Source organism: Calidris pugnax, unplaced genomic scaffold (genome assembly GCF_001431845.1).
Source record: "Calidris pugnax isolate Ruff unplaced genomic scaffold, ASM143184v1 scaffold18, whole genome shotgun sequence".
NCBI lineage: Eukaryota > Metazoa > Chordata > Aves > Charadriiformes > Scolopacidae > Calidris > Calidris pugnax.
The window spans coordinates 14,623,033-14,635,883 of record NW_015090812.1 but is presented as its reverse complement, the minus strand read 5'-3'; the positions used below and the strand labels follow the sequence as shown (position 1 = coordinate 14,635,883).

At 35.9% G+C, this 12,851-nt stretch overlaps 1 protein-coding gene across 2 annotated transcripts in view; it reads left to right on the top strand.

The window, feature by feature from the left end:
* COL24A1 (collagen, type XXIV, alpha 1) overlaps positions 1-12,565 on the top strand; it is a 149,104-nt gene extending 136,539 nt beyond the window's left edge. Inside the window, exons 54-60 of one of the 2 annotated variants that reach the window (XM_014939499.1) lie at positions 4,542-4,577; positions 4,659-4,685; positions 5,748-5,813; positions 6,579-6,747; positions 8,113-8,222; positions 9,335-9,550; positions 11,116-12,565. In XM_014939499.1, coding sequence (XP_014794985.1) covers positions 4,542-4,577; positions 4,659-4,685; positions 5,748-5,813; positions 6,579-6,747; positions 8,113-8,222; positions 9,335-9,550; positions 11,116-11,262 — 771 coding nt within the window. In that variant the 3' untranslated portion in view covers positions 11,263-12,565. Of the gene's footprint in view, positions 1-4,541; positions 4,578-4,658; positions 4,686-5,585; positions 5,605-5,747; positions 5,814-6,578; positions 6,748-8,112; positions 8,223-9,334; positions 9,551-11,115 lie in introns of those variants that run through there. The other variant, XM_014939500.1, reaches the window with a different exon arrangement.
* Positions 12,566-12,851: the final 286 nt, after the last annotated feature.

The following is a 12,851-nucleotide window of genomic DNA, read 5'->3' as shown; positions in this document are numbered from 1 at the left end:
TTGAAAATTGCTTAGAGCTAAGCTTGCTGTATATGTCTTAGGGAACTTTCCTGTTTGATTCTATGCTCTTGAGGCAATTGCTGTCTCAGAATAAGATGAAAAATGGTTTCTTAATTCGTGCCACTATTAACCATCTTAACTGTCTTTTTCCACTGTTTCTTGATGAGAATTGCTGCGACAACATAGAGCTAAAATTGCTGACACTGAAAAAATAATATTAAAAACAATTCAAAATGGTGAACAAGAAACACCCATTTCCATTATTGGTGCTGGTGTTTAAGTTATTTCCTAAATAAAGTCTTTAACTTATCAAGATGAATTAATCTCCTAAGACTGTCTTCAGAAGAAGAATGTTTAATTTTAAATCATACACAGTGGTACTAGTTTATATTACGTAGCCAAGAAAGGAATTTATTTTGAACTATTTTCAAATGCAAAGGAGATAAAATTATTTTCATCCAAATGTATATTTTGAGCTTGAATTTATGTCTTTAAAATTGATATTGTCATTTTTCCTAGAATCACAAACATTTTATCTTTTTTGTAGTAGTAGAAATTTTAGTTATAGTTTTTAGTCTGTCGGGGGTGTAGTGTTTAGTACTAGAAAGAAATGTCCTTTTATCCCCCAAAAAACATGGAATGTAAGATTGTATCTCCTTGTTGAGGTCAGTGGTGAACCAAAGTTCAGGTCCTGTAGGTTATTTCTGGAGAAAAATGTATAGTCAGAAACAGAGTTTGTTAAAAAATTTTAATCAAAATTATTTTAAAATTCAGAATATTCATATCACTGTGAAACATTTAGGAAAACATGGAATACGTTTTGAAATATTGTTTCAGAATTCTGACATTTCTGAAAATGTATTTTGATTTTCTTAATTTTTTTTATTTCACGGCATAGTAACATAATGAGTTATAAGAGTCATAGGATAATGCAGGTTGTAAGGGAACTCAAGGCATTTCTAGACCAACCTCCTGTTTAGAAGAGTCAGTACTGAGATGAGACCACATTGCTTAGTGCTTTGTTCAGCTGGGTCTAGAAAACTTTCGGGGATGGAGATCAGGTGATCTCTCTGGGCAGTGGGTTCCCCTGTGTGACTATCCTCAAGATGAAAATAGGTACGATATGATAAGGCATAAACTGTAATTATCTATTATCATCTTTTATCTTAGATTTACATTCATTAATGGAAGCTACTACACTGTATTATGTATCAGACTATTATATTGCAGGATGTTATTAAGCTTTACAAATTATGAGTTAAGGTGACATGATATTGAAATAACAAAAGTGGTCAGAGAAAGCATAACATTAATCAGTGTTATTAAAAATACTTTCTTGGAAAATTTCAAAAGTCATGGAAAATATAAGAGTCCTTGGGACTGCTCATGTTTTCAAAGTTGCATGTATCCAGTTTTGTTATTATGAACTGGAATTACACTTTTCTCAATGAATTCTAATGTGATCAAAGGGTAAATTAACTAGATTTTTAAAGGTAAATCCTATACATTCCAGTAAAACATTTAGCAATTAACTTAATCCATGAAAAGTGTAATTTAACCTTATTTTGCTGCACTGCAACAGAAAGAACATTTATAATATCTCTACAGGGTTTTCAGCACACTCTGTGCAGTTTTGTTATATTTTAAAGGCTTTTAAAGGTAAATGATAAAGCCCTCTGAAGTTTAATGCAGTTAAGAAATGTAATATCCCCAAAAGTATTTCATTATAGTTAACAAATAGCATTTGATATTTACCTTTTTTTCACATGGGATTTATTGACAAGGAAACAGTGAATCAAAACAAATCATGTTCCTCTTCTGCAAAATACCTTAAATTCATTGGAACAGTGCAGGTTTTGATTTTTAAAATATTCAGAAACTGCTATAAATTTGAACTTTTCTTGTCCTAAGACTTTTTGAGTCTTAAAATTGTGACACATGCCAAAAACGTAGAATATTAACTGAAGTATTCAGTCATCTGAAAAATCCACTGGAATGTCTAAATCTCAGCACCCAGAACAAGGACATCTATTCATCGGAGAGTAGTGGTTACTTAGGGACAAACTGTTGAAGACTTTGTGCTTGCCTTGACTTGGTATTTGCATAATCAAGTCCCGAACCAAGATAAACAAATGTATCCTCACACTCTCAGGTTCATTCTCAAGTTTGTTTTTCACACTTTCTCTTTCATTTTGTACTAAACAAACTTCACTAAGCACGATGAGACAGCCCAGTAATATATCCACGGGGGATTGAAGGTACCCTGCAGCAGTCTCGCAGCACTCAAGTTGCTGATCTGAGTAATGAAATGTGTGGAGGTCAGCCTTCTCAACTGGCATACAATAGTGTGCCTCTGTGAAACCCACTTGATTTGCAACAGCTGAGGAACTACCCCAAATAGTGTCTGTCATCTCTGAAAACTCATCTCTCATCGGTTTTGTAATAATGAATAGCAACAATACTATTTTCTGCCTATTTAATAGTAATAGGATTTCAAAGGGAATTTCAAGCTGGGCAGTAATCAAACTCCGAAGAGTAAAGGGAAGCTAGGTACTTGCCACAGAATCCACGGGTATTTCTATACTATTGTATATGCTAAAATGACATTCTTTTATTTTCCTTTTCCAACATTAATAATCAGTGTCTTTATAAACTATCAGTAAATATTTATCTAAAAGATGGCCTAGAGTCCCTTCTATAGATGTAAGTGGATGAAGCATCCTGGTAAGGATGTACCAGTTGAAAAGCTGACAATATTTGCAGTCCCTAGAGTCTATTCCATTAAGGTCATGTTAATTAAGTATCAGAAGACCTCTCTAACCACTCAGAAATCACTTAATTGTTGATTCTCCCCTATTCTCCAAAGATCATGTGTATAAAAAAATACATCTTGGCCTCAAAGCCATTTGCAGTGCCTCAACATAGACTTATTAGTATAGATTTGGTGCTAGGAATGACATGATGGCCTGCACTTTTCACAACCTTCATAATCCAGCACCTGAGCCCCCCTGGCATGGCTGGGGCAGGTGATGTGCAGACACACTCAGCTTGGGCAGCTGTGGAGATCATTGTAACACCTGACAGATGCATTCCCTTGTAGCTTCCATGTGCTCTGCCTTATGAATATGTCTGGAGATAGCAGAATACCCGCTGTATTCTTACTAAGAACTGATAAATTTGGAGCCTTGGTGACTCCTATCTGCTTTGAGAGCCTTTTCCTAAATATATGTGAATTAATGTTAGATTGAATCTGGCCTTTGTTTAACCACTTCCAGCTGCACTTGCTGATGACAGCTTGAAGCACAGCCCAAGCTCAGCAGCTGAAGCATGACACTCACATAAACCTTGCTGTGAAATCTCACAGCAGGAATAGTTTTTATTACTATATTAAGTGATTTACAACTTAATACCTCTTTCACTAGATCAGTTTCACAATATTTGTCAGCATGACCATATAAGATACGATTATTTCTCTTTTGGTAGAGACTTAGTACTAGCATAACCATGCTGGTGTAAGAGAGCTTTTGCTGGAACAGCTTATTGTGCTTGAATAATTTGTACAAGCAGCACTGGCTAAAGAGTGCTTTGCTTAAATTAACTCAGTTATGTTAAAAGGTTTTACTAATACATAATGCAGGTCTGGCCTGTGCCTTTCATTCCTTCTTCTCTTTTGCTGGAATTAAGGCACTGCTACCTATTCTTTTCCTTGCCATCTTCTTGCTATTGTTTATGTTACAGCAGCTCCTAGAGGCTTTGAGTATATAGAGATTGAAGAAGAGAATCTAACAAAGACACAAGTGTCACTGTATATTAATAAATAGTCATAATCATTCCATCTTAATGTGAATAGTTGCTCAAAGAAAGGATAATTCAGATGGGGTTATTGTCTTTGAGAGGGTCCATGTTTAACCCTAAGGCAAGCCTAAAACATATTTAAGATTATATAGGCATTATAGGCAGTGTAAGCTAGGGAAAAGCAGCTGTTCCTTTTCCTCCTCTCCTCACTCCTGCATCATCCTACACATTAAAACAATGCCACTTCAGATGAGGAAACAAGGTCTTAACTTCTTGAATATGAAGGAAGCCTGCAATACCACTGTTAAACAATGAACATGACATTTGCTGGCTGAAGATTGACACTGTTAATAAATGGAGCTGATAAATGCCTAGCGGATATTCGTGGAGTAAAAGTGGATCAGTCATTATTTACAAAGCTTATATGATCATTCATCCCTTGGAGTACTTGTATTGGCAACATGCATATAATGCTGACATATTGTATAGGACTTGTATTAACACTTGACTGCTAATGTTCCCTTAATATTGCAAGTAATTGGATAAACAAGTAACCAGACAACCCAGCAATTCTAATGTCACACGTTATCAAAGTACGGTACTTTAAGAACAATCTACAGCTTTGCCAAAACTAGGATTACATGTACTTCATTATACACTTTGTGGCAGTTTGTGATTTTAAAAAAATATATAAATATAAAAGCAGATATGCTCATCTATAACTTGTTGCATTTTATTTCTTCTAGGGGCCTCAGGGACCTCAGGGCCAGCCAGGGCCACCTGTAAGTGCCTGTGTTCGTTCTTTGTGTTTGCGTTACAGAAACATGTGAAATGCCTAATATCTGGTTTCTCCCATTTTCCAGGGACCACCTGGACCACCAGGACCAAGAGTAAGTTCTGTAACAACCCTAACCTACAATATGGTCTTCTTTTGAAAGTGAAAATAGCAAGATCCTCTTCAAATGAATTGCTTGTTTCATCACTTGCACATAAATGCAAATATATTTTTCTACAATTTCCATCACTATAGTAATACATTTTTTGAACCTTCCATCCTACACTGTCAGTTCTGTTGTGCCGTGCTGTTGAGCTCTCAGCAGGCAATGCTCATGGACACTGCTCGTGGACATTTGACATGGGCTAATTCTGTCACACTCTAAAAGGTTTTACTCCTGTTCTGCGTTTGAACACTCTGAAAGGTAGCAGCAGAAAATGTTGTACTATTTCTGGCCCAGCTGTTCTCCTGATACACACACACAGAGATTGAGTTTGTTAAGGGATTGTACCAGTTAGGAGGAGTCAATATCTAAAGTGTCCTAAAGCTGTTATGATATACGCAAACTGAGAACAAACTGCAAGAACTACGTTTGCCTGGGTGACTTAATTCTTTAAAAATAAATAAACCTGTTATCTGGGTCTGGTATACACGTTATACAAATTGCAGAGAATGAAGATACACAAGAAAAGTGCTCCCTCCTTCAGAGGCTAGTTTGTCAGTCTTGGTATTTGTTCATGCATCATGAAGACTACTTTGATCTGTCAGCTGCTGATGGCTGATTGGTGCTTCTCTGTAAAGGAATAACACCTTTTCACACTTACCTGGATTGTTTTTCTTAAGTATATAAATTAAAGGGCTGGGAGGAATAAGTTGGGACATTAGTCTGTAACAACTATTATAGTATCTTTTTCCCAGGTTCCAGGAGTATGATCACTAAATTGGGTATGGGGGTGCTAATAAAAATCAAATATGCTTTTTCTATATGCATGCTTGCATTCCTTGGAAATGGAAGGCAGGATCCTATTTTAAAAGTAAGTGTTTATGATGAATTCTTTTCTCAAATGACAAAATAATGAAGCTATTATGTATGTTGCTACAGTGCTCAAAGAATTTACCACCTGCATTTTAGAATATACCTGTTCATCTTTCTATATTCTGAAATATCTTTTTTCAGAAACAAGTGGACATCAATGCTGCTGTTCAAGCTTTGATTGAGTCAAATGCTGCGCTGCAGCTGGAGGTAATATATTTCAATGTATTTACATTATCATACTGGGTATGTAATTATAATTCTGTTTTTTTGAGGACAGAACAGGGCTTCTTTACAAAGACTTAATTTAAGATGAATCATGGATAGCAAGTAATTACTGTAGAATATAATTAAATTATGCTAGGATTTATAGGATACAATAGAAATTAAGAAAAACAGCAGCATTTGTACCTTTTTGTCATGATTGGCAGTAAAATAAATTTATTGACTATCACACATAGCAGACTGCATCTGTTCAGCTGCAGATAATGATAGCAGCATTTAGATCTTGATCCAAAAAATACTGCCATATATGCAAGTGTGTGGTCCCACTGATTGCAAGAAAATTCCTTACATGGCTGAAGTAAAATACATTTGCACATATTTTCTAGGCTAAGTCTAAGAGTAGATCTACTGTTCAGAATTTGAAACTACTAAGTATACTTTAAAAATGCACTAATTTTTTTCTTTTTTTTTCTTTTTTTTCCTGTATCCACATTTTTATGTCAACATGTCATAATGACGTTTTTGCATGATCTTAACCTGCCTGTAACTGCACTTCTTTGATAATTTTAATAAAATGTACTAATTTGTTTATTGGAATACGTTACTCTTACCCTGTTTTATATGGCTGATTGCATGCATTATAAATACTTTTCTTCTCTCTGGCTATTTAATGGCCATTTGACTTTTACTGCATATACCGTTGTTGCGATACGTCTTTGTGGTAACACGTTTGCTAACGGCCCGTGGCAGAAATACCAGAATACTGAAGTAACTTTACTAGATCACAGTACAGAGATATTCAAAACGCTGCACTACCTTAGCAATTTACTGCACAGCATCAAGAACCCCCTTGGCACACGGGATAACCCAGCACGCATCTGCAGGGATTTGCTTAACTGTGAACGTAAAGTGGCAGACGGTAAGTGCCCGCTTTCATTAAAGCTTGAACACAGCTAGGCTTTCAAATGTGTTGCTTCCAAATGTAACTTTCTACATCAAAATTCTAATGTGAAGATCTTCTTATTACATTCTGTTGCAGCGTGCTGACACAGCTATCTTTATTTTGTCTTTATTCTGGATAAAATTTTTGAATTTTAAAGATGAAAGTATGTAGCTATCCAATATTGTATAGGTATTAGAGAAGATTATATATATCATTTTTTAAAAGCGTCCAGAAAATTTGAAATTGAATCCAATTTTGTGATTAAAAGTTTCCCAAGTATTTAGAGCTAATCTGTAATTAATTTTTTGTGAGAAAATTATATACAATACACTACCACTGTCAGATACACTCACAGTTGTTGTATCCCAGAAGATCCTGAACCAATATTTGAAATAAAAAATAATTACTTAAACCTGTAATGTCAATATTGTGACATAACTGAGTTTCTGAGTGGCTAATAAAATAATAAATACCTGTAAATATCCCTATTATCAAATATTAGCACTAACAAGCTAAGGAGGAAATGGGAAATTAAGTTAGAGATTACAGGGAAATTGCTGTTTTATGGCATTTATAAGGATGGATCAGTTCTTTAAGACTTTAGTAAAGATCAGCCTAACCTTTATTAGAACTGTGCGCTCCTAAATAAATCTCAGTCCCTTAGGGCCACAGAGGTCACTGATACTGTCCTCCACTTCAGAGGATTACACACACACATGTGAATTGTACAGCACAGGCTCACCCATATTTAACCATGAATTAAGGGAAGCTAAATCTTGATATAAATTGCATGTGTCCTATTTCTGTTATTGGACTAATCCCATGAATTCACAATGGCAAATACTCCTTATTACCATCACTACGACACATTGTGTACAAGTATCTGATGGGAGAAAGTCAGTGGAGAAAGAAAGAATCTTCAAGATGCTGTGAGAACAAGAGAATTTAGATCAGTATTTTACATCCTGAATGTATTCTCTGTATAAAGCCAAAAATAAATAAATAAATAAGTTAAGTTTTAATGCAGAAAAAGCAGACTGGACATACCATTTGTTCTCCCTATTTAGCTGTAGAAAGAGAAAACATTTTTGAAACGATGACAGTATTCAAAACTCATTGCATATGTAATCAGAATTGAATGGTTATGATGATTTGCTCCATATCTGCTATTAGTAGAATTATAGTAGTGAAAAGTCTTTCATGTTCCTTTTATTTAATTTCCTATTGAAGCTATGGTGATAATACGTCTAGTACTTACCAAAAAGTACGACTATTTTAGCAAATGGTTTAGTAACAGTTATATTTTGGGTTTATTTTCTATCTGGGATTATATACTAATAGGAAAATACTGGATTGACCCAAATATTGGATGTCCTTCTGATGCCATTGAAGTTTTCTGCAACTTCACTGCAGGTGGTCAGACATGTTTAAGTCCACTATCTGTGACAAAGGTATGCATTGCTTCCAGAAAGATTCTATCTGTGCTGGAACTCTGAACAAATGAATGCTTATTTACTTAACTCATGAAAAGATGTTAAATTTCAGGGTGATTTTTTTTTTTAATGTGCATCTTTGTGGAAGGGTATGTTATATATTCTGTTACAGAAGTTACAGTTTTTCTGGAGACAATATATGTTAGTGTAACTCTCGCTTTGTTCATTTACTCACCTTCCATGCTGGTAGAATTATTTTGGTTTGCTTTATACTTTTCTACATAAAGCATAAAAATAAGCTTGAAATGCTTCTAAGCTACTTGAGTTACTAATTAACTCATCACTCAGGACAGCTAAGGGTAGAGATGCTGAGGTCATTGCAGTAGGAATTAACAAAATTATGACTACTTTTCAACACTTAGCTACTTTTAAATGCCATTAGGCAGAGACTGTTTCTCTTTATGTCATTAGTCTCTGCTCCTCTTTACATGTAGTCCTTAGACCCTTGGGAGTAGAAGTTTTGTACTGGTGGAGTTTTGCACATGCCCTGTAGTCACTAAGAGCCTCAGAAATACAATAAAGTTTCCATACGCATCCTGCGTTTGGAACATCCCTGAATGTGATCTAGCCTTGAGAAATTCTTGTTGAGTAACTATATTTTCTGTCTAAAATCAAAGTATCATTACGAATTTTTGGATTTTTAATGGGATGTAGGTATTGCCGGTACCTGTGGTCTAAGACTAAGCAGCAGATTGTGGCTGCAGTTTAAACATTGCTGCTGATAATATTTTTGTTTGAATCACAAAATAATTTGTTTCAGTTTCCTTATTTAAAAAGTGTTTTCTGCCCAGCTCTGTTTCAACAAGGTTGTAAGCATTAGCAAATGTTTATATTTAAACTTTGAAAATGTCCTGTGAAAGCTGCTGTTTATAGTAATCACTATAACAGAACCTAAGAGCTCTCCTGGAAAATCCAAGTTGTGCTCTTTGCCGTTGATCCCGATGTATAAACATGTATAGGTGCTCCCATGCCTGAACACCACAGATGTATGCGCACGTCACTTTGCGTTGCTGTGGTCATTCAGCATAGTCCAGCTGTAAGTCTAACGATGCATTTCTCTTGGAACTTAGCTGGAGTTCGGCGTTGGAAAAGTGCAGATGAACTTCCTTCATTTACTGAGCTCAGAAGCAACCCATAGCATCACGGTCCATTGTCTGAACACACCAATGTGGAGATTGAGTACAGCAGGTGGCCAGAAAACGTCTGTTAGCTTCAAAGGATGGAATGGTCAAATATTTAAAGCAAATACGCTACTTGAACCAAAGGTGCTTGTGGATGAATGCATGGTAAATATTTTTTAGCACTAACATTAGTAAAACCATAATGGAGTTGCTGTTTAGACATTAGTAACTGTCTGCAAATACGTAACAGTGATTTAGATTCACATCTGTTAAAGTTTACTTCTTACATTGTTCTTCATGTGTCTCTATATGCCAACCTTTTGATACTGAATTCAACATCTACCCAATGTAGCAATTGCAGTAACACAGGATATCTATACTTGCTGTTCGCCTTGAGTGTCATGTATTTCAAGACTCTACTAAGACACTAGGGAGAGATCAGAACAGAAAAATTCAGTCACTCTCAAAATGAAAATTCATGCTTCAGTAAGAGTTCTGTTGAGGTTACCTAACCCCAAAGGTCATGTTCAAACAAAAGGAAGTTAGTTTTTGGACAACTAAATATCTTTAAATTCATTGACTGTGAGTCAATTGTTTGGTTATTTAATTAAATAGTGATGACTGGAAATGGACTCCATTGCTAACTAAAATATTAAGTTGTATTTAGGAAAAATTGGAAGAGCTTATTAATTTTCTAATGCCTACTAGATTGCTTCACTTACCAAGATGGGGAGCCATTTGGTAAATGTCTTGGTAGAACACTGTGAAATATAGGAGACAGCACTTTACACTTTCAGTATTTTATAACTCTTGTAGTTATTTTATAACTCTGTAGTTACAATAGTGAAAGGCGTGAGACTGGTTCCATATCGATACAGAGGTGTCAAGTCAGATTTTTAATCTCAATAGAACTGGTTTTACTGAGGCACTTCAAAGCTGTTATCTTTCCTCCCAGCCTATTTGGGACTGTTTCAATCCCTGAGAAAAATTAAGGCATATAGTTGGTGGCTATTGAGAAGTGCTATTTTTCTATGAGATTCTACAAGGTCTGTTGCTCTGTCTGTGGGAAACTGTGTATGATGCTGCAGACTCTCACACACTTCCCTCTCTGCAGGGATTTCACTTTTCAGAGGTGCCCACTATACTTGATGGATTTTAAGAATGGAGTGATTGCAAACATCACGACACTCCCAGCTTCAGACAGTGTTACAATGTTATTTTGTATTTTTACAATGTATCAATTTTTTACTGAAATTTTTAAAGAATTAGAATAATCAATGCAAAGTTCATGGCAAAACTGCAGCTGTCGTTTGCCGTGATTACTCTTCAAGGGCCTACAAAGGCATTCAGGTGCCTGTGGAGTTCAAAACCTGAGACCTGTTCAGATTCTGCTCAGGTGGATTTAGCAAGAGCTCTAGGAGTCTGTACAAGCCCAGGACTGCTTGCAAAGTGACAGGCGCTCAGCTCTGAGCTGTGTTGCACTGAGTCTGCACCCACTCCAGATGGGTTCCAGGCTGGGCTTTTTTACAGTTACAGTTTTGCCAGGAGTGCCTGTGGTATTGCATGGGAGAAGTGGCATTTGTTAAATTACAAAGTTCCTTTAGGAATTGCTGCGAGAAGTGTTCATGTTTGCTATTCCTCTTCCTCTCGCTCTCTAAACACAATTTCCATTTGTGTTTTGAATCTCATCTTTGACGTGAATCTTAATATTTTGCTTCTGTGTGTTGCAGATTGAAGACGGCAGCTGGCACAAGACGCAGTTCTTTTTTCACACTCAGGACACTAATCAGCTTCCAGTTGTTGAAGTTAACGCACTTCCTCATCTCAAACCAGGGCAGCAGCACTTCATAGAAAGTGGTTCGGTGTGCTTCCTTTAAGGTTTCTTTTTTTGCATCAACATGAAATTGCTGCATAGTTTGAATGCAAAAGGAACAATACGTTACAGGCAAAATTACTAGGAAACTGAAGAATCTTTTTTGAACAGTGTTGGTTAAAGAACCTCAGGAAGAAGAATACTTCCTCCTAAGGAGAAATGGCATTGAAAAAGATAGAAAGAAAGGACTACAACAATTTTCATAAAGTATTTTAAAAACATCGGTTGGTGCTTTTTTGCATTAATTTCCTGGAACTGAGTATCTGAGCATGGAATTTTTCAGGACCTCTAGTGTTCTTAGCAATCTCTTTAACAGCACTGCAAAAACATAAAAAAACCAAACCATCCTGAGGAAAGCTAGAGACATACAATACTAAGGAGCAATACTGGCTAATGCTCCTAAATGTGCAATAGCTTATATATGAAAAGTTAATTATGCCACAGTACAATATGTCTTCTTTTCTTAAACATTGTTTTATTATAGTCCATTGTGGACACATACATCTTAACAGATGGCACACTACCTCTTTTGTGTTTCCTGTCCATGTTGCCTTGGTGCTCTTCATAACACAAGGTGCTTGTGGCCTTATCAGAGATTATTTGAGTCCCTTTTTATCTTTCAGACTGTATGTGCTGGTTACATCAGGATATGTTTCTGTTGTAAAGGTACTTATTCTAAATCATTGGTCATATACTTCACTACAATTAAAACATTATTTATGTGGATTTCTTGTTTAAACTATTTTTGTGTACTGTTGTGGAAATGGTATATGAAACAGCACATTGTATATGATGCATATAGTCAGACCAGTTAGCTTTACAGCCATTGTGAAAACTATTGTAGAAGAAATACCTACAGTAGTTTTGAGTTTTAGATCCTGTATTTCAGTTAACATTTCTAATGCCAAAGGCATCTGAAGATGATATATTGTGTATATATTTTTTAACTTGTGAAAAAAATCTACTACAGCATGTCTTCTGAACGGCTGCTGTTAAATTATAATCAGCATTTCATCAACCTAGAAATTCCATTTTTCGCAATATTACTAGATCACTTGGAGTTGTTTAAATTAAGCCTAAACTGTTCAACCACCTTTATTAAAAAAAGAACCATTTTCATTAGGAAAAGCACTCTTTATAATGATATGCCTCTATCTATTATGAATCCAAAGTGTGCTCGGTAGTACATGGCGGTGTGATACCAGACTTCACTGGGGAGCAGAGGGGTGTTCAAACAACTTGTTTAACTGTCTTGATCCACAGGAAACCATACTTACCAAAGTATAATAAAATAAGCTTCCAAGCTATCAGTTTGTCTTTTACTATTCTGTTTTGTATTGCATAATTCATTCTTGGTGACACTGAAAATCCTCTAGAAGGGTACTTGTTAGGTGGCCAGGCTTCCTTTACCCAAGGGAAAAAGCACACGCTTCCTGCCATGGAATACTGAGGGAGGGACGGTGTTCCCTTTGACAAGGTAATGTACATGTACATCCCATCTTGCGTTTCGTATCAAAGCATTGGTTTTGTTCCCTTTGAGAAAATCTGATAAAACTGGAGGCAAAGCAAGATGACGGTGATGATAAAGGTTAG